Genomic DNA, 21,244 nt, shown 5'->3' with positions numbered 1-21,244 from the left:
CCAATTGGAGTTAATTTCTCTTCGGATCTCTCATGGACTGAGCATCTCAGTAAAATTAGGTCCTCTTGCAACAAGAAATTAGGTGTTATTCTGAGATGTGAAAGTCTTCTCCCTGATGATTCTATTCTGCCATTTTTCGATTCGTGCATCAGATCTGTCATGGAATATGCATGTCCTCTCTTCGCTGGTGCACCAAAAATCCACATCGCTCCACTCCAAAATATTCAAAACAAAGCAGCGCGTGCAGCAGCCTCTGGTAACACGAAAGCTAAAACCCCACAGCTGATCCAGGAACGTTTCAATGTGGCGTCCATGTCGGTTTTCTACAAGTACTTGTATAACCCTCCATCAGAGGAACTATCAAAGGTCGTTCCTGATAAAGCAAAGTCCTTGAGATCAACTCGCCGAAGTACAGCTCGTCAGGACTACCTTGAGCAGGGTACTCTTTGCCAAGAATATCTGAAAAAGAGTTTCGTCCGGCGATCGGTTGCCAAATGGAATAGATTACCGGCAGAGGTAATCCCTAAAAATCCTTCCCTTGACGCGTTCAAGAGAAGGTATAACAAGTACCTCAGTGTTAGAAAATGAGGTAACTACCAGGACTAGCGGCAAATCATCATTTGTGATGAAGCCGTGAAGCCTGTAATAAAAAGTTTCACTCGTTTTAAGATTTATTTATTAACTTACATTAATATCCATTGTATGTTTTTGTTTGCATTGATTGTCTATTTAATTTCTGTTCGTTTTAAGTTTCATTTATACTTCAATAGTAAAAAAATATTTTTGATTTTCATATTTAGTCTAAGCATTACTCGCTTTAAGATCTATTTATTCATTTATATTATTGCTTGTTGTATGTTTTTTGCTATGAGTGTTTATTTAATTTCTGTTCGTTTTGGGTTTCATTTATTCTTTAATAGTAATTTCTGGTCGTTTTGAGTTTGAATTTTAAAAGGTATTTGTATCTGCCGAGCATAAGTTTAAAATGGCCTTTACTTTTCATTATTTTCGGAAAGTTTTTTTTTAATTAATCCGTAAAAAAGTCCATTTCCTTGATGACTATACTAATTCTGAGTATTTGCTATAATTACTATAAGTTTAAAGACTAAAATAGGGCAGTTGTCAAATGTCCTGATGTGCGTCTGCATGTTGTGCTGAATATAAGCTACCAATTAAGATTAGTTGAATGAGTTATAATTCTTTATCTCTCCTCGTCATATGTACATTTACTAATTCTTATATGTATAAATAAACGTTTTATACTCTAAACATAAACTTTGTGATGGTTAGAGACTCTAGACATCCTCTACCGTTTACCCGGATTGTAGGCCAACGCTACCATAAGACTCCAAAGAGAGAGAGGTCACACTTTACAAAGTAGTAGACAAATTTACAAAGTAGTAAACTTTCACAACCTGATTGTTCACACGTTTTATTGCGCATGAAAAGCATTCGCGATACATTTTTTTTTCTTATTCCTATTCCAAATATTTTGAGCCTTCATAGGAGGTTGGATCCAATAGAAGTGACACTTTTTATTGGCTGAATTAAACATAAAATCAAGTAGGATAAATAATTACATCTCGGAAGTGACCGTATTCCCAATACGAGTGCGACTGCTTCGTTCTAAAGCTTTTACTATTTTTATAGCAACATTTATAAAAAGGCATGACCCCATTTCGGATAGTTGTAGATACTAATGCACCTGAAGTCGGTACATTTCAAGGGTATCAACCAAGTGAGACTATACCGTTAAGCATTGACATTTGAGTTTTACATAATTTTCACAGATGTCACATTATTTACACATGAGCCATTTTGACAGGTTAAACATAAAGTAGATGTTGCTACCCAGAAGTGAGAAGGTAGCTCTTCTCCCCTCGGCACCCATATTCCACACTTAGTCCAAAAATAATCTATAAAACATATTGCAAATTCATATTGAAAATTCCTACCAAAATTATAAACATATCATAAATCTGATCATAAACATATTGCAAATCCCTACCAAATTGATCTGATGGACCTCTCACAAAAAGCTGGAAAATTTCGTGATTTTTTGAGGCTCCAGGCAACCCCTTCTCAACATCTCTATGAAAAATATGCTCTGTGTTTTATTTACACCTTTTCAATCACAGCATATGAGCAAGAATAAAAAAAAAAAAAAAAAAAAATACTCAACCTGAGTCTCCGCTGCCAAGATATCTGTATTTGGAAAAGAGTGAGGCTCCTTCTTTGGGGTAATATAGCGAATTATATCATTTAATTGGAACAACGGATTGCAGTATTGGGAAGTAGATGCCCAAGCGATGGCTAAGGGTACATGTGACTCTGGTATCGGTCTTTTGCCTAGTCGTTGGAGTTCGTCTACAAGAGAAATGGCAAATATTAAAAAAATCCTTATGTCTTTTAAATTTTACAACAGTTATTAAAACACAACTAATTACATGGGGAGGGGGCACACTTCCAGGTAAGCTACGACGAGGGAGAGGGCTAGGTGGTCCAAACTTGACAAGAAAAACTCATAGGAACGAATCAGCTCTGATTACCAGAAAAGCCTTAGAAATGGTACTTGAAATACAATTCTTTTAGGCATTGCTAGTTGTTCGATCTAAGCCATATGTTGATTTATTCAAGTGAAGAATCAACAAATACATTAAACCTAGAAAAAGTATGAGAAGCACGTTGAACACTTATGACGTGCCTGGAACGTCAAATTACATGATTTAAAAAAATGGGACTACAGGAAGAAGAGGGTATATATCACTGCACCATATGACCTTGGAACATTAATGTTTAGCATACTGCCCATCCTCATACTGGAGCAGAGGTAGCCGGAAACCGAATACAGAGTGCATATTGTTCGTCTCATCTAATGTCATTTGGAAAGAGTCTCCTGCATTAGGTCACTGTACCAAATGACTGAAGCTTTCAGAAATTGGTTAAAAGTAAAAAAAAAAAAACCAGGGAAGTGTCTCTGATCCCTTAGCCTTTTCCTACTTTTAAGCTTGAAAAATTATGTGAAAAGGGGGGGGGAGCTTATAGTCTGCTCCCTCATCGATTATATGATACCAGCCGGATTCTGAGCTGAATTTTCATTTTACTTAGAGTTAAAACCTATTTTTCGAAGAGTCTTTCAAACTTTACAAGCAGTGAAAGAATTGATGTCGAAGCTTAAAAGTACACCCGCACAACCGTTACTTGAGCTGCAGGATCATTTCTAAAATTGTCGCATTTTTATTCTTTTCAATATCTTTTCCTGTAACTCTATCACGATTTAGTACATTCTCAAAATATTCTGCCCATCTCTCTTTAACTCTTTCCCTATCACTAATTGTGGCCCAGTTCCTATCTTTAATTGAGACAAGTCCAGATTGACCCTTTCCTCTCAATTTATTAACATGCCAGAACAATATTTTACTATTATGCCATCTGGCACATCTTCCAATTCTCAGCAATTTTATCCATGGCCTCCATTTCGCACCTCTTTAATTTACATTTTAATACTTTCTCCACTTTCTTTACATTCCAAATAGTTTCATATGATCAATCACTTTAATAATTCTTGTACAAACGTCTCCTCCTCACTATTATACATAAAGCATTTGGACTTTTATTCCTAGCGACGTTTCTAACTTTCATTCCTAAGGCACAAACAGCGACTTCACAAGCTATTTTCCTAAAATTATTGCATCCATCTTCAACATTTTCGAATTTTAAATCCTTCAGTTTAATATTCAACTGTTCTTGGAAAGTTTCTCTCAAATTTTCGCCCTGGAGTCTACCAACGTTTTAGCTTCCCGGAAGGTAGTTGCCCTTCCTAAATCTCAGCTCGAGATTAACCCAAGATACAACTAGATGGTTATCTTTACTTTTAACATTCAAAACAGCATTCCTAAATACCCTAGCATCTTTTATCGATCCTGCCAGTCTTCATTTTACAATTAATTTAAAAAAGTTTTTCCACAAAATAAGTTTTTCAAAGAAAAGTAAAGAACTCCATTAAACAAAAATTTCTGGCCAAAGGCCAGAACAACATTTGCACTTTACTGAAAAAATATAAATGTTTTTACTTTTATATCTTTAATAAATCAAATAATTTTAAAATTTTGATATGTATGTTAAACTGACAATGCACATTCATTTGTTTTTTTTTTTCAGTAAAGTGTAAATTTTGTTCTGACCTTGGGAAGGCATAGGGGTTTTGCGCCCAACTTATATTAATTTCTGCTCGTTTTCAGTTTGACTCGGTTATTTATTGTAATTTTTGTTCGTTTTGGGTTTCATTTATTTATCGATGCTGATTTGTGGTAGTTTCGAGCTTGGTAGATTATTTGATCTAATTATGCTCATTTTTTGTTTAATAGAGTTCTTTACTTTTCTTTGAAAAACTTATTTTGTGGAAAAAGTTTTTTAAAATAATTTAGGTTCGTTTTATATTGACATAGTCTTTTCAGGGAAAAAGAAAATAACACTTTAAATCTTTTCATTTTTTTAAGAATATATAGTTTGGCCTGCTATTTGTAGGCTGGAGAAAAATTTTCCGCAATTTTTAACAACATACACCCTTTTAAAAATCTGGACACAAATAGTACTGTTTAACTTAGTTTCATACCTCCTCTAGTTGACCTGAAATGGAAAACTTGATACCATTCGCAAAAAAATCTGTTTACTTTCTTTGATAGCTTAGATACACTTGCACTATTTTGATTTTGTTAAATTTTAAGAGCAGAATTAGCCTCGAAAGTTTGAACATAATACCCTCAGTCATTCTTGAGATACTGCTGAGATGCCTTATTGGGAATTAGCATTATCACAGTGCATTTTAATTTAATCTGAAGGCAACATTTAGTTTTTAAACATAATGGGCCAATGGGAGGGTGGGAGTGGAAGAGGGATTAGTTACCCTCCAATCACTTTCGACTATTAAAAAGGGCATTAACCCTTCCTGTTTTCAATCAAATGAACCCCTTTCGAAGTTCCCACGACAACTCCTTCGATACAAAGTGCCCTGGTCTAAACAGAAACATCAGCAAAAAATATCACTAATCACTTTCGAATATTAAAAGGGCACTAGCCTTTGAATTTCCAATCGAACAAGTCTTTTTTGAAGTTTCTACGACAACGGCTTCTATAAAGACCTTATATGCGCCCAGGGCATAACTTAAAACTCTTGCCCTGAGAGTTGTGGGGGAGTGTCCTTCTCAAAAAAATATTTTCTATCAGGAAATCAACTAGACTACGCTAAACAACATGGCTATCTCAGAATTTTGATTGGATGTGTTTGGGCGAATGATGGACGTGAAGGGGGGGAGGGGGGGGGGTTGGTGCCCTCCAATCAGTTTGACTATTAAAAAGGGAACTAGCCCTTTGAATTTCCAATCAAATGAGCCCCTTTTGAAATTTCTATGACAACGCCTTCTATATAAACCTTATGTACCCCAGGACATAATTTAAAACCCTTGCCCTGAGGGTTGAGGGGGAGTGTCCTCCTCAAAAACATATTTTCTATCTGGAAAACAACTACGCTGAACAAAATGGTTATCTCACAATTTTGATTGGATGTGTTTGGGGGAATGATGGGCATAGGGGAGGGGTTAGTTCCTCTCCAATCACTTTCGACTATTAAGAAGGGAACTAGCCCTTTGAATTTCCAATCGAATGAGCCTGTTTTGAAGTTTCTAGGACAACGCCTTCTTATAAATCCTTATATGCCCCCGAGCCATAACTTAAAACCCTTTCCCTGAGGGCTGTGGGGAAGTGTCCTCTGGGGGAGTGTCCTCCTAAAAACATATTTTCTATCTGGAAATCAACTAGCCTACGCTGAACAAAATGGCTATCTCAAAATTCTGATTGAATGTGTTTGGGGGTATGATGGGTGTGGGGCTAGTTGCCCTCCAATCACTGAAGCCTGTTTTGAGGTTTCTACGTTAACGCCTTCAATAAAAACCTTATATGCCCCCAGGATATAACTTAAAGCCCTTGCCCTGAGGGTTGTGAGGGAGTGTCCTCCTCAAAAACATATTTTCTATCTGGAAATCAGCTACGCTGAACAAAATTGCTATCTCACAATTTTGATTGGATGTGTTTGTGGGAATGATAAGCGTGAGAGGGGGGGGTCTAGCTGCCCTCCAATCACTTTCGACTATTAACAAGGGCACTAGAACTCTCGATTTCTAATTCAATGAGCCCCTTTTGAAGTCTCTACGACGACCCCTTCTATATAAAGTGCCCTGCTTTAAAGAAAAAATAATAATAAACTGTACATTGTCAAAATTCTGATTGAATGTGTTTGGGGGTATGATGGGTGTGGGGCTAGTTGCCCTCCAATCACTGAAGCCTGTTTTGAGGTTTCTACGTTAACGCCTTCAATAAAAACCTTATATGCCCTCAGGGCATAACTTAAAACCCATGCCCTGAGGGTTGTGGGGGAGTGTTCTCCTCAAAAACATATTTTATATCTAGAAATCAATTAAGCTGAACAAAATGGCTATCTCACAATTTTGATTGGATGTGTTTGGGGGAATGATGGGTGTGGGGGGAGGGGGCTAGTTGCCCTCCAATCACTTTCGACTATTAAAAAGGGCAAACGCCCTTTGAATTTCCAATCGAATGAGCCTGTTTTGAAGTTTCTACGACAAGGCCTTCCATAAAAACCTTATATGCCCCCAGGGCATAACTTAACCCTTGCCCCGAGGGTTGTGGGGGAGTGTCCTTCTCAAAAAGATATTTTCTATCTGGTAATCAGGTACGCTGACAAAATACCTATCACAAAATTTTGATTGGATGTGTTTGGGGGAATGATGGACGTGAAGGGGGGGGGGGAGGCTAGTTGCCCTCCAATCAGTTTCGACTATCAAAAAGGGCACTAGCCCTTTGAATTTCCAATCAAATGAGCCCCTTTTAAAATTTCTATGACAACGCCTTGGGGTGTTTGGGGAAAAGATGGGCGTTAGAGGGGGGTTAGTTGCCCTCCAATCACTTTTGACTATTAAAAAGGGCACTAACCCTTTGAATTTCCAATCGAATGAGCCGTTTTTGGAGTTTCTACGAAAACGCCTTCTACCCCCAGTACAAGGTGGCATATAAGGTCTGCCCCCAGTAGACCTTATATGTCCCGAGGGCATAACTTAAAACCCTTGCCCTGAGGGTTGTGGGGGAGTGTCCTTCTCAAAATCCTATTTTATATCTGGAAATCAACTACGTTGAACAAAATGGCCATCTCACAATTTTGATTGGATGTGTTTGGGAGAAAGATGAGCGTGGTGGGCTATTTGCCCTCCAATCCCTTTCGACTATTAAAAAGGGCACTTGCCCTTTGAATTTCCAATCTAATGAGCCTGTTTTGAAGTTTCTACGTTAACGCCTTCAATAAAACCTTATATGCCCCCAGGGCAAAACTTAAAACCCTTGCCCTAGTTGCCCTCCTGTTGGAGGGCTAATTGGCCTCCAATCACTTTCGAGTATTAAAAAGGGCACTAGAACTCTCGATTTCGAATCGAATGAGCCCCTTTTGAAGTCTCTACGATGACTCCTTCTATATGAAGTGCCCTGCTTTAAAGAAAAAAAATAATAAACTGTACATTGTCAACATTGATCTTATATGCACTCAGGGCATAACTTAAAACCCTTGCCCTGAAGGCTGTGCCGGAGTGTCCTCCTCAAAAAGATATTTTCTATCCGGAAATCAACTACGCTGAACAAAATGGCTATCTCAAAATTTTTATTGCATGTATTTCGGGGAATGACGGACGTGAGGGGAGGGGGCTAGTTGCCTTCCAATCACTTTCAACTATTAAAAAGGACACTAGGCATTCCAATTTCCAATCGGATGAGCGCTTTTCGTAGTTTTTACGACAACTCCTTCGATACGAAGTGCCCTGGTATGGGGAAAAAAAAACACACATTGTGCCCTACATCGTTCTTTACTTAGGCAGCGCTAGCGCGCTGCCTATGATAAATAATCAATAAGGCTAGCTGTCTTACCATAATGTGAATACCATATTAACTTATGGGCTATTGTATGACCAAACCCTGTATTGGTTATAACTAGATTGTTATACCTGCAAAATTGCAGCAGTCTGTAACCATTACTGTTTTCTTTTCCTACACCAAATTTACCTAGGCTACGATACCATCTATTTCTACCGATCTGTGCGTTAAAATCTCCTGATAAAAGTACCATATTTCTACATGGCACTCTGTCTATTTGTTCCTATAGCTGTAAGTAAAATTCATCTGAGTCATTACTATCTCAACTAGTTGATCCAAAATGAGCCACTGTCATTCTATATTACTTATACCTTCCCAACCTTAACAAGACTTAACAGCTTCCTTATTCATCGTGAGCCCTACTCCCTGCCTATGCAGCCCATCCTTCCTGCTCGAGTAAATTAATTCTTTATCCCCTAATTTCATGTTTCCTACACCTGGAATATGAGTTTCTGAAAATCCTAATAAGTCATTTCAAAGTGTCTGAATTCGTCAGTCAAGATGTCAATATGATATTTGTTTTTAACGTTATCACATTCCAAGATGCAATTTTCACATTCTTTAAATCACTGAAGTTATTATGGCCTCAGCAAAAGCAATAGTCTCAGAACTAGTACAGGACGGGAACTAATACATCTTCTCAAGTCTAAACAAAGCGCTTAAGCCGGCTTATAACCGGAGAGCAAGAAGTCTCTGGGACCTCCAGCTGACTGGAGGCTTTGTGCACTCCTTGAATAATATTGATCACAACACAGTTTTCCACACTTGGTGATACTCATCTAGCAGTAAGAGTCAAAATTCTTTACAGACAATCTCAAGCCTATTACCTCCAACTGCTTATATATTCAAGTCTACAAATATTATGCTACTTCGGGGAAGCAACCCATCATAGACAACTTAGATAGAAAGAAATTTTTCAGCCCTAAAAAGCCCACCAACACAAACGAAACCTAGAAGTATTATCCATTCATCAAAATCCAGTGCAGATGCTGTGTCATTTACTAGGCTTTAAGTTCCTCGAGGAGCACCACTCCTCATGGTCACCCTGCAGCATTGTCATCAGTGTCACAGTTTTGGTAAGAAACACTCGGAAAAGTCCCCCTAATCCAAAAGGGTTATTAGAATTAGTTGTTAGCAGCACTTTTCCAGTCTTTGCCCCCCTCTCCTAAAAAGGTTGAATGGTTTGTTTATGAAGTAATCCAAATGAAAAAGTTGATATGTCATTCCCAATCCATTCTTTCCATTTATTTACTACTTCTATATTTCCTTCCCTAACCCTCCAAATGAAGCATATGCGCCAATGGACTATACAAGTCGAATAAAACAAGCTGAAATACTGTACTATAACCTAGCTATACTATACTAACAAGCTATACTAATACTATACTATATCCAAACTATAACATGCCGAAATAAAGTCAAATGAGTCATATCATAATTCAAAATTAATCGAACGGAAATTATTGCGAATAAACTTATGAAATATAACAAGAACGGAAATTAAAATGAATAATCACACTTAGAATTATTAGAATCACACACAACTTGGAATAAAAAAAAAACAAATTCTTGCTTTGCTTTTGATTTGCAAATCTTCCAGAGAAATATCTCTGTCGGGGGGATCTCTAAAACCCAACCAAATATGACTAAATCTACATCCCCTTAATTATTATATAATATCGAGTAGATATTAAGGTAAATCCATAATACTGGCTTATCTGTTTTTTTAAGGTTATTTAGTTATTTGACCATCGATTAGAAAAAAAGATACACAGAGCTAATGTAACCCGATATTTTTATGATATATTCTATATTTTCTAATATTTTCATTAGTTTCCATATACTTTGCTTTCTCTCTCTGTTCTCCCCTTTCTTCCAAAATATTGCCCCTAACCTCCAGAAAAAAAAACTCAAGTACTGTATTTACCTAAATCTACTCCAAATTTAAGCCCAACTTTTTCATATATTATTCTGTATACTTTATTTTCTAGGTTTTAAAATCCAGGTATGGAAGAGAAAGGTTTTTAATGTGAAGTTTTAGGACAGTAAAAGTACGAGAAGATTTTTAAGTCGAAAATGCTTTACAAGCAGTCCCTTTGTTCCTTTGTCTTTTAAAGTATTTAAACCAAAATAAAGTAGAATTTGAAATTTCTTAATATTTGCGTTGACTATCCTAGGTTTTCACGTGATGGAAAGGCATGTTCAATTTTGCGAATGATGGCTTAATGGGACGAGCCACAAGAACAGAACAAACCTAATATTTGCTAATATCAAGGCCGTATCCAGGGGGTAGGGTTAGGGGGTTTGTAGCCCCCCCCCCAATAAAAAATTCCCCCCGATAAAAAATCTTTTGTACCCCCCCCCCCCCCACTGAAAAAAAAACTTGGATACGGCCCGGGCTAACATGCACGACAAAAAACTAAATTTTTAAGTTAAATTAATTTACTATATTTTCAAGCTAAATTTACTATACTACTACTTCTACCGACAGCAACTCATCCAACCAAATGACTGGTTAGTAACAGTCTTTAACAGCCCTTTCTTAATCTTCAGACCCCCATCATCCCCAAAGAAGGGTTAGCAGATTCTGAATAGCCATCTAAATGGAAAAGTAGAAGGGTTATTTCAATCCCACTCTTTCTTTCTGTTGACCATTTCTGTGTTCCCTCTACGTTTTTGATGTTGGATGCAAATATGTTCTGAGACAACAACGGCTCTAGATGACATAAAACAGAAAACGAAAATATCTACTTTAGCCCTCTGCCATTTTTATCAGGGGCGCAATTTACTATGAGGCAGGGGGGAAAACTACCCCTCCCAGACCCTAGCTTGCCCAGAGACCCCAGTTTGCCCTCCTCCAGCTGAAATTCCGTTTCTTCAAAAATATTGTCAAAACTAAGGTGAGCCTGCATAATTCAAGCATTCACAGAATCGGTCATTTTTCTTTAGCTTTAGTTTTATATGGGTAATTTTTGCTTTTTCACTGTTATTTCCACTTGATTTTGGAAAATTGGCTACAACTTTGCACCCCTCCCCTCTCCAGGCTTTTGACGAAAATACGCCAGTGTTTTTGATTACTCAGTTCGCTTGATTATTTTCGATAGGGCAAAATTAGTTTCCACAATAAATGGTTTATCACAATATTAATAGGGAGGCAATTGAAATTAAGACGCATACATGACATCACCTTAAACATAGATATTGGTAGTGTCGTAGATTGGGGAGGAGGAGGCCTGCACCCCCTAGATATTGAAAAGCACATTTTGCCCCACCCCCCGGAAAAAAATTAGGTGATTAGCGCCATATGCAGAGGATATTTCTATAGACCCTATTTGCAAAAAAAATTTATCGAAAATCCCTCGCATTCTTTCTTATTTTAAAAACCTGCCCAATTAGCCGTCTTAATACACATGAAATCAGCAGACAGGCTGCAGTAGTTGCTAGGGAAAGAAATTTGCCCAATCCGATGTTAGAGTAGTCTTTAATTTTTTTGGTTTTTTCCGGGTTTTTTTCTGGTTTTTCGGGTTTTTTTTCCTTTCTTTTTAAGTACTGAGGACGGCTTAGCAGAAGTCTCGGCCGAAATATCTGCTTAGTCTTTTTCGTTTTTTTTTCACTCCTTTTGATTTATCCTTTTCTTACCTATTTTTGGCTTTTTCTTATATGTTTTTTCATTGTTTTTTACCCTCCTCTTGATTTTGTCTTTTACTTATCTACTTCTGTCTTTTTCTTATCGTTTTATCCCTTGTCTTGAATTTGTCTATTTTTGCCTTTTTTATATCTATTTTCTTATCGTTTTTTACCCTCGTCTTGATTTTGCCTTTTCCTTATTTATTTTCCTTCGTTTCTTTTTCATTTATTGTAGCACGTCGATAAAAACTAGGAGCAAGACAAGAATGCTCCTTTTTCTGTTTCTCACTATTTTCCATTTTCTATTTCTCACTCTTTTTCTATTTTTGTGTTCATAACCTTTCTTGGGTACAACCTTCGACGCATATGCCATATCATGCTTTTCACGTTGGAATTTGGCTTGAGAAGCACTTACTTACACATTGTTTTCCATATTCTATGTCCTTTTCTAAATGCCTTTCTCAGAATTTTAAAACAATAAAATTGGTGGTTTTTAATACAATTTTCTCATTAAATATTCTTTAGAAATCATGTCATTAGAATCAAATTTAAAACCAAAAGATGGTGTTATAAGGAGGGAGGGGAGAGAGGAAAACATTTGCCTTCCCCCAATAGTTTGGAAAATATTATAATCTGCTGAGTAGGACTAAACCTAAAAATGATAATTGGTGAGAAACTGGTTTACTTGTTGTCATGTTTATTTTCTTTTTGTCAAAACATAAAATTAGTCTAGGTTAAAAGGTATATTTTAAATTAAATTTTATTAAATTAATGTCTATACGGCAAAAATTACGATAGCCCTAATTTTGTTTGAAGTTTGATAGGATAATTTAAAGTATATAAAAAAATGCATGTCGTGCATACCCAGCGCCGAGAAACCACCGGTGAGCCCCCGCCACCAGACAGGTAAGGAAGCAGGAACACCAACTTCACTTTATTTGAGTGCACGGCCGTATCCAGGGGGTGATGTTAGGGAGTTTGAGCCCCCCCCCCCAAAAAAAAAATGTTTGTCCGACTCGTAAAAACGTAACAAAAATGAATATAAACAAATTATGGATGTATTTCTTTATTTATCTTTCGTACCCCCCCCCCTAATTTTGTTTGAAGTTTGATAGGATAATTTAAAGTATATAAAAAAATGCATGTCGTGCATACCGAGCGCCGAGAAGCCACCGATGAGCCCCCGCCACCAGACAGGCACGGAAGCAGGAACACCAACTTCGTTTTATTTGAGTGCAAGGCCGTATAAAGGGGGTGAGGTTAGGGAGTTTGAGCACCCCCCCCCTCCAAAAAAAAAATGTTTGTCCGACTCGTAAAAACGTAACAAAAATGAATATAAACAAATTGTGGATGTATTTCTTTATTTATGTTTTGTAACCCCCCCCCCCGAAAAAATCCTGAATACAACCCTGTATGAGTGTATTCTTTATCATGCATTGTCTAATGTTTTGAAATTAACCGAGTAGCGTCTTTACTAAATAGCAGCTTTTCTTTGTGACCGCCAAAAGAATAATATGCAATTGAAGACTTAGGGCAGGCCCACGCCGCCATTACTTTTTGACCGTTTGGTGTTCGGTATATATTATAAAATAATTTTCCAAAATAAGTTTTCAGGTAGCTTAAAAACACATTTGGACTTGTGTTTTTCACAAATTTCCAAGGCAGGACCCCTGGAAACCCTCTTTCTTCTGAAGGTCATCCTATACCTCCCAGATGTGGCCCCCTCTCCCTACCCCTCCCAATGAAAATGCTGAAATTAAACCCATGAATAGAGATATAAGGTATAGAGATGTATACAGAGTTATGATGATAGAGAGTTAGAGGATTAGAAGAGAACCTTACCGAAAACACGACTTTGCAGAGGGCTCAAGGGAACATCTTGAGTAACTCTTTGGGTTCCTGTTCCTTCTGGTAATATAACTATTGTTTCAAGGTCACTCAGCTTTGACAGTGTTGATTCAGATATTAAATCACAGTAACCACCTAAAATAAAATAAGTGAAATACCACGCATATCACATAGGTAAAAACTGGCCTAAAATTACTTTAGGATATTGGCAATGCTGACTATACGCATGATGAAAAGAAGTCAGAAAAGTAATTAATTAACTTAATTTAATTTATTTAATAGCTTATTAAATAAAAGTAAATAATAATTAAATAAGATTAAATAACTAATTTACTGACTTGCACAGAGCAATAAGAAATTTGCTAGATTTGAGCCTATTTCCTGGAAATGATATGAACTTCTGATATTTTTAAATACATTTTAAATAATTAGCGTATTCCTTTAGAGGTAATTATTATTCGTTCTAAGGTGATTTTTGGTAGGTATGGGGGGCTTTTAAGGTAACTTCAGGCATTTGTACGGTATTCTAACCTAAACACGTTATTTTGACGTTTGAAAACTGTGAAATTATGATTATGGGCCTAAGAAATCTGTCGGCTACATCGATCAGACAAAATAACGAGGAGTAAGACCTTACGCATGATAAGAATTCAGAAAAGCAACTAATTTGAAGAAACACAGAATTTACACAGACTAATTACACAAAAAGTCATGAAACGAATGATGAATTAGATAAAATCTGATCTAGATAGAAATACCTACTGTATGAAAGATTGAAATACCTCTTCACGAGTCAATAGGGACTCATCCAAACCAATCTGAAAGCGGCTTTGATCTCCTCTAGGGCCGATTAGGGGGAAATCAGGGGAAAATGTCTAAGTCCCAATTTGGCATTAAATATAATGCATTTTGTTTTTATATTTTTAGCCCAAGTCAGTTACTTATACATCTGGTCGGTTTCCTTCAGAAAAACGACAAGAATAGAACTATTGTATGTGAAACAATTCGGTTCACACTAAATTTACACACACTAATTACACAAAAAAAACACACACTAATTTGAAAGAAACACAACAAGGTTGTGAATGTGCACAACTGAAGGCAATACAAATATTGAAAACTGAATACTGAAGGCAATACAAATATTGAGATTTTGATAGCACTAATTTAAGCAAATCAGAAGATTCTATTTCATATTTGATGGGTCAAACTAGCACTGCTCAAATCTCGGTGTTAGTGAAATATCATTAAGACGGGCATTGACTTATGCAAAGCGATACCAAGGATACTGTTTTTGAAATTTTTTTAGCAATCGATTTTAGTTTCGGAAATTTTAAGGTAATATTTACGGTAATTTATTTGCTTTTTTAATGACAATTAATGGCAATGGCAATTAATTTTTCCTTCTCGGGTAATTGATATATATTTTATGCAGTTTTCAAAATGACTTCTGGTGACTAGTTTATGGTTTAATTTGAAAAAATTCATCTCGACATTTTGAAGCTGCGATGTTTCAATAATTATACTCAAGAAATTGTGAAAAAATCGATCAGGCAAAATAATAAGGAGTAAAATAAATTAACGTACAGAGTCAATGCAAATAACGTTCCAAAAACAAATCGTAACCAATTCGATCAAATCGTATAAACGAAAAAATTGTAACTTCTGTATAAAAATTGCGGGTCGTTGAATCGAAATCACCAGAAAAAGTTAATTCGTACAAAAAAGTTCGGTGAAAGTCTACTAACATTGTACTTAAACAGATACAAACCTAAAAATAAGGATAAAAATCACGGATGGGGGTGAGACACAGACCAAATTCTGGCCTCCGTAATGTAACTGCCTTAGAAATATGCTAAAAAATTAACTTACTAGCTGCCTTTATTATTTCAGAAAGTCTTTTTGCTTGACCGGCAGATGTGAAGTAAAATGTTTTCCCAGCAAATAATTTTTTCCTTGCAGGATTTGGAGAGAAGCTAACATTAGTTCCATCTATGTTTCTTTCGTTACAAACTGGTTCAAATTCTTTCGGCTCTGGCATCGACTTTGACGGGTCAGTTTCACAGGTCTTCACAATAGCTTCAAAATAATCAGGCTTCACAATAGGTTTGCAAGATATTAAACAGAGACAAACCTGAAAATAAAATTATCGAATAAATGAATACAAATATATACGTTGATTATTTCAATAAGATCATAATGCCAATATTCGCCGTTATAAAAAAAAAAAAATAGAATGGAAAGGTAGCATATATTATTTTATGTGTATAAATGTATACAAATATATAATATAAATAATATAAATATATATATATATATATATATATATATATATATATATATATATATATATATATATATATATATATATATATATATATATATATATATATATATATATATATATATATATATTTATCAAACATGTGGATATTATGCGCATAAATATATTCGTATGAAAAATAAACACGGATTTTATTATATGTGTATGCGTATATAATAAATATAAATATGCGTCTTCGTATTATTTTTATTTTTAAAAGTTTTATTTTAATTTTTCATTGTCTTATTAAAAGGTTTTTTTTTCCATTTCTCTTTGCTTGAGAGGAACAGCTTTTGCTTTAATCGCGATTTATATTTCTTTAATTACCTAGAAAGTGGCCGTGACGCCTAGCCAATCATGTGTGACTGTACAGGGAGCAGGCATTCTGTACAGGGAGCAGGCGTTCTAGAAAACCTCTCTAGAGAGGTTTTCTAATCAGAGTCCAGTTGGTTTCTAATCCCCACAAGAGAGCATATCCTGTATTTTCTCACAGCTGGGGGGATCAAGTTCAAACTTTTAGGAAGCTTTTTGTGGGAGGTTAGAGAAACTTATAATGTTGTGCTTGGGAGAAAGGGGCATATTATTTTTATCCGATCTTCATAAAAGTGAAAGCGATATTGTACTTTTTTTTCAAGCCTGTTGTCCGACAAGCTCTTTGGCTAGTTTGAATACAAAAGTCGATTGTCAGGAAGGAAAAGCTCCTTGACTAGGAAGATAAAGGTCCTTGACAAGGAAGAACAAGGTCTTTATTTCTTGAAAATTTGTCCATTTATTTATTTTCTTTAGAATAAAACTATTCATATGTATTTAAATCTGAGTTTGGTATCAAAGGAGGGGCGTTTTAAAATTCCTCATATAATCAAATATAAACAAAATGTCCATTATAAATGGGCTAGGAAGCATTAACGAAAACTATAAAGTTTTTATCGTTCTAGACACTTCAAGTATCATGACATAAAAACCAAAACAATTTTTTTTCCCCTTGGACACATCTTAGGTCTATTCATACTTGAAAACCGCAATTTGCTTGAAGAATTGTTTTTCGCATTGTGAAGAATTAATGGCAACACCACATTTTTGTCAGTGTTGGCACGTTGAACCTTGAAAATAAATAAGCCAATGTAATTACTAAATTTGAAAAACGTTCCGTCGGCAAAAATTCAAATATAAACAGTATGTTTATTGGTAAAATAAATTACTAATTCAAAGGAGAGCCATACATTCTTAAGCGGTTTGGTGCCTTATGCTTTTAGCTTATTCTTTGCTGATTTTTCACAAATATATTTTTTTTAATTCAGAATTTGCTGCTACCACAAACTACAGAACTACACATGGAGGTCTTTTTCATTAAAACTGGAATCTCCCGTGCGTTAAAGGGGTTTCAGATCTCATTTTCAAAAATCTAAGAAAAATAACAGTTACATTTACTATAGACCCAGAAAAACTATTAGTTCCCAAATATATCAACTGAGCTTCATATAAAGCAAAACTGGTGTGCTAGTTTTGCTTTTGGTATGTCCGGATACAATGCTATCTTAGCTAGTGACTTCGAGAGGGGAGGGGGTCCTAAGCTCACGTGTTCAAGTCGTCTAAGAAGAGATAGTCGAATCTTAACCAAAAATGGTTGGAAGTAGGAGCTGGTACTCCTACTCCTGAGAGGAACGGAATCAGTGGCGTCAATTCATGAAAGTCTAGAGGGGGGGGGCAATTGGAACTCATATATCTAGGGGGCAAGCTAGACGTTTTTTAAATTTTCCAAGAAAAGTTCCAAAAATAGGCATTTTACATCGAAAATACCCTCAAAGAAGGTTCTACCAATATCACAATAATTTGATGTTAATAAATACTCAATATCTCAATGTATTGATGTTAAAAGTAAAGACCATCATCTAGTAGTGCTCTAGGATTAATCTAAAGCTGAAATTTCGGAAGGTAAACAACGTTCCGGTAAGCTATGACGTTGGTACACTCCAGGATGAGAATTTGAGATAAAATTTCAAGGAACAGTTGAATACTAAATTGGAGAGAATAAAATTTGACAATGTAGAAAATGGAATAAATATAATTAGAAAAATAACTTATGAGGTTGCTGATGGGGTCTTAGGAAAGAAAGTTAGGAAAGCAGCTAGGAATATTAATAAAAATGCTTTATGTTTGATAGAGAAGAGAAGGGGCTTGTACAAAAATTATATGAGTGATAGATCATATGAATATACGAGGAATGTAAAGAAAGTTGAGAAAGAATTAAAATATAAACTAAGGAAGAGTGTGGAGGCCACGGATAAAGTTACCAAAGGTCTAGAAGATGCGTGCCAGACGGCCTAATAGTAAGATATTGTACTGGCACGTTAATAAATTGAGAGGGAGCAGTTGATCCGAACTTGTCCTAGTTAAAGATAAGAACAGGGCCACAATTAGTGATAAGGAAAAAGTTAAAGAGTACGCAGAAAATGTTGAGAATATACTAAACCAAGGTAGAGTTGCAGAAAAGATATAGAGGAAAATGAATAAGTTTGTGACCTCTTCGATGCCAAGGAAGATATATTTTGTGAGGAAGAATTAGTGACACTACAAAAAGGAATGAAAAATAGTAAGGCCCTAGGTGCTGATATTGCGGTAAATAAGTTTCTTAAATAAGGGGGTTATCAGGTTAGAAATAAATTACTGATGGAGGATGGCGCAGCTGTGTTGGCCACAGACGGCTTGGTGTTTCAGTGAATCGTTACTAGTAGTAGTAGTAGATCAAATTTTATTCATGTTAGTTGCAAATTCATCACAAATTTGCCCTTTCATGACGATTTTATCAAAACTTAGATTTAACTCGGTAAAAATAAAAAATAAAGTCATGTAATCTTTCTATAGGTCATGACATTTAATTTAATTCGCAAAACTGCCCGAATTTTATATGTTGTGGCAAATTTGCCATGGTTTTCTAGTTTTTGCTATTTTTACCACTTAAAAAAAAAATCACAGCCACTAAAAAACCACTGACTAACTCATCAAAGTTTTTTAACTATCATATAATTAGCTGCATTGACTAAATTTTATTATAATAATGCAGGTTTATCATGGTTTTGCCATTTTTACTGTGATTTTGAAAAAGGTTTTAACGTCTATTGGTAATAGTATAATCAACCACTTTTTCTACAAACCTTGACATTCACACAAATTTGGTAATTTAACCAAATGGTGTACATATCACTGCAAATTTGTCACAATTTTTTAATTTTTCTTCTTTTTACAACTAAATTAATAAAATAACAACCCCTGTCGATAAAAGTATAATTAAAACTAGTTCTACCAAGAGCTTCGACAATCATGTCTGCAAAGTCCCCATAATTTTACGCTTTTTACCGCACTTTTGCCAAAACTTAGATTTCACTCGGTAAATGCACTCGCTACTTGGTAAAAATACAATTAATTCTTTTACAAGCAATGACAGCTACTATACTTTAAAACTGTTACCAAATCTTAGCTAAGTTACTTAAAATTGGACACATTTAAAATTGGCCAAAATCTTGATGTCGGCGTTAAAAGTGAAATTAATCAGTTACTGTACCCACCTTTATAGTTAACATAATTTGGTTCATCACCAAAGCTGTACAGTCATCTGTCCATTTTGACGATACTTCACCGTTCAAAAGATTCAAGTAAGGTAGCATTAGCCTTTTAAAATTGTCTGGCAGACTAGAAACTGCAATCTTTATCGGTACGTGAATTACCCTATAAAAGAATCACAATTCAGAATGCGGAACATTTTATTTCTAACGATCATGGTTGCAGCGATAGCTATCGCGAACCACGGCCAATAGTGAACAAAATTTTTATAAATAATTAAAAAAAAAACTACCGTTATACAAAAATTACTATTCACTAAAATTACTAAAATTAAATTATTTATAAAATTCAATAAATTGTACAAAAATTAAAATTACTATTTCTATCTGATTCAGGGATGGTAACTATTATTTCGAGTAATGTTCACAATACAATTTTATTTTGAAAACCAATTTACATGAATTTTTAGAAAGAGCCTGGAACCCCTTAAAAATGGCACCGGATCAAAACAAAAAGTACACTACTGGAACTCAGCTTTCTTGCGTTTTCAGGTACTTAGAATCGTGTCGTAAAAGTTATAGATTTCATGGCCAGCAGAAGGCTATTCAAAGCTTTATGAATTATTCATTTACTTTCTGCCGGTCACTGGTTTTCCTTTGTCTATTTCTGTTTTGTTGGTAAGCTTTATGTTTTCAGTAAAGCGGTATTTTTTTCCAGAATTGTAAAAATATAGGGGATTATCACAAGCCAGTTTGTGGGTAACAGTTTTTAAAAAAAAAAGTTGCATTAACCACGATAGAGTAATTTTTGTTCGTTTTAAGTTTCAACTTCACTCTTCACTTTCAGAAATAACTTTTTTTTATTAATCTATATTTGAGAGGTAAAGCTTGAAGCTTTACCCCCTGTGGTGGAAGAGGAACTTGCTCAGTTGTCTTGGTCTTAGGCGCTTTGGTGGTGCAGTGACTTATTAATAGCAGTAACATGCAGTAACAAGTATTATTAATAGCAGTAGCACGAATATCTTTAATAGTACCAATAGTTACTATAGCCTCGTTTTCAGGCTCAGCAGGTTCGAACACGGGTTGTTCTCGTTTAGTGCATCAAGCGTTTTCACAAAGTGGGTTATCGAGGAAAACACGGGGTTGTAACTTCGCACCTGAAAACGAGGTGCGAAGTTACACCTCGGAGCTCTTAACTCTAAGCTCTAAACTCTAAACTCTTAACTATTACTAAACTAAACTTCAAGTCTAACAAAAACTCTAAGCTAAGACTCTAAGCTCAAATCCTAAACTATTAACTAAACTAGAACTTCAACAAAAACTCTAAGCTAAGACTCTAAGCTAAAAACTCTAAACTCATAACTAAAACTAAAATAAACTAGAACTCTAACAAAAACTCTAAGCTAAGACTCTAACCTAAAATTCTAAACACTTAACTAAAACTAAACTAAACTAGAACTCTAACTAAAACTAAACTAAACTACAACTTTAATTAAAACTCTAAGCTATGACTCTAAGCTAAAACACTAAATTCTTAACTGTAACTTAAACTAAACTTCAACTCTAACTAGAACTCTAAGCTAAGACTCTAAGTTGAAACTATAAACTCTTAAATAAAACTAAACTAAACTAGAACTCTAACTAAAACTCTAAGCTAAGACTCTAAGCAAAAAACTCTAAACTCTTAACTATATCTAAACTAAACTAGAACTCTAACAAAAATTCTAAGCTAAGACTCTAAGGTAGTAAACTCTAAACTCTTAACTAAAACTAAACTAGAACTTCAACAAAAACTCTAAGCTAAGACTCTAAGCTAAAAACTCTAAACTCGTAAATAAAACTAAAATAAACTAGAACTCTAACAAAAACTCTAAGTTAAGACTAAGCAAAAATTCTA

General features: G+C 35.3%; 1 protein-coding gene across 1 annotated transcript in view; it reads right to left on the bottom strand.

Annotated features, from left to right (window-relative positions):
- nbs (nibrin) overlaps positions 1-21,244 on the bottom strand; it is a 98,434-nt gene that overhangs the window by 35,856 nt on the left and 41,334 nt on the right. Inside the window, exons 4-7 of the mRNA XM_089098620.1 lie at positions 19,354-19,513; positions 15,340-15,601; positions 13,462-13,602; positions 2,183-2,367 (exon numbers count right to left, since the gene is read on the bottom strand). Of these exons, the coding sequence (XP_088954746.1) occupies positions 2,183-2,367; positions 13,462-13,602; positions 15,340-15,601; positions 19,354-19,513 (748 nt within the window). The remainder of the gene's footprint in view (positions 1-2,182; positions 2,368-13,461; positions 13,603-15,339; positions 15,602-19,353; positions 19,514-21,244) is intronic.

Source organism: Artemia sp. Qi Xiang Cuo, chromosome 13 (assembly GCF_049724085.1).
Source record: "Artemia sp. Qi Xiang Cuo chromosome 13, ASM4972408v1, whole genome shotgun sequence".
Lineage (NCBI taxonomy): Eukaryota > Metazoa > Arthropoda > Branchiopoda > Anostraca > Artemiidae > Artemia > Artemia sp. Qi Xiang Cuo.
Note: the sequence above shows the minus strand (reverse complement) of the source record. Positions and strands in the feature narration are given on the sequence as shown.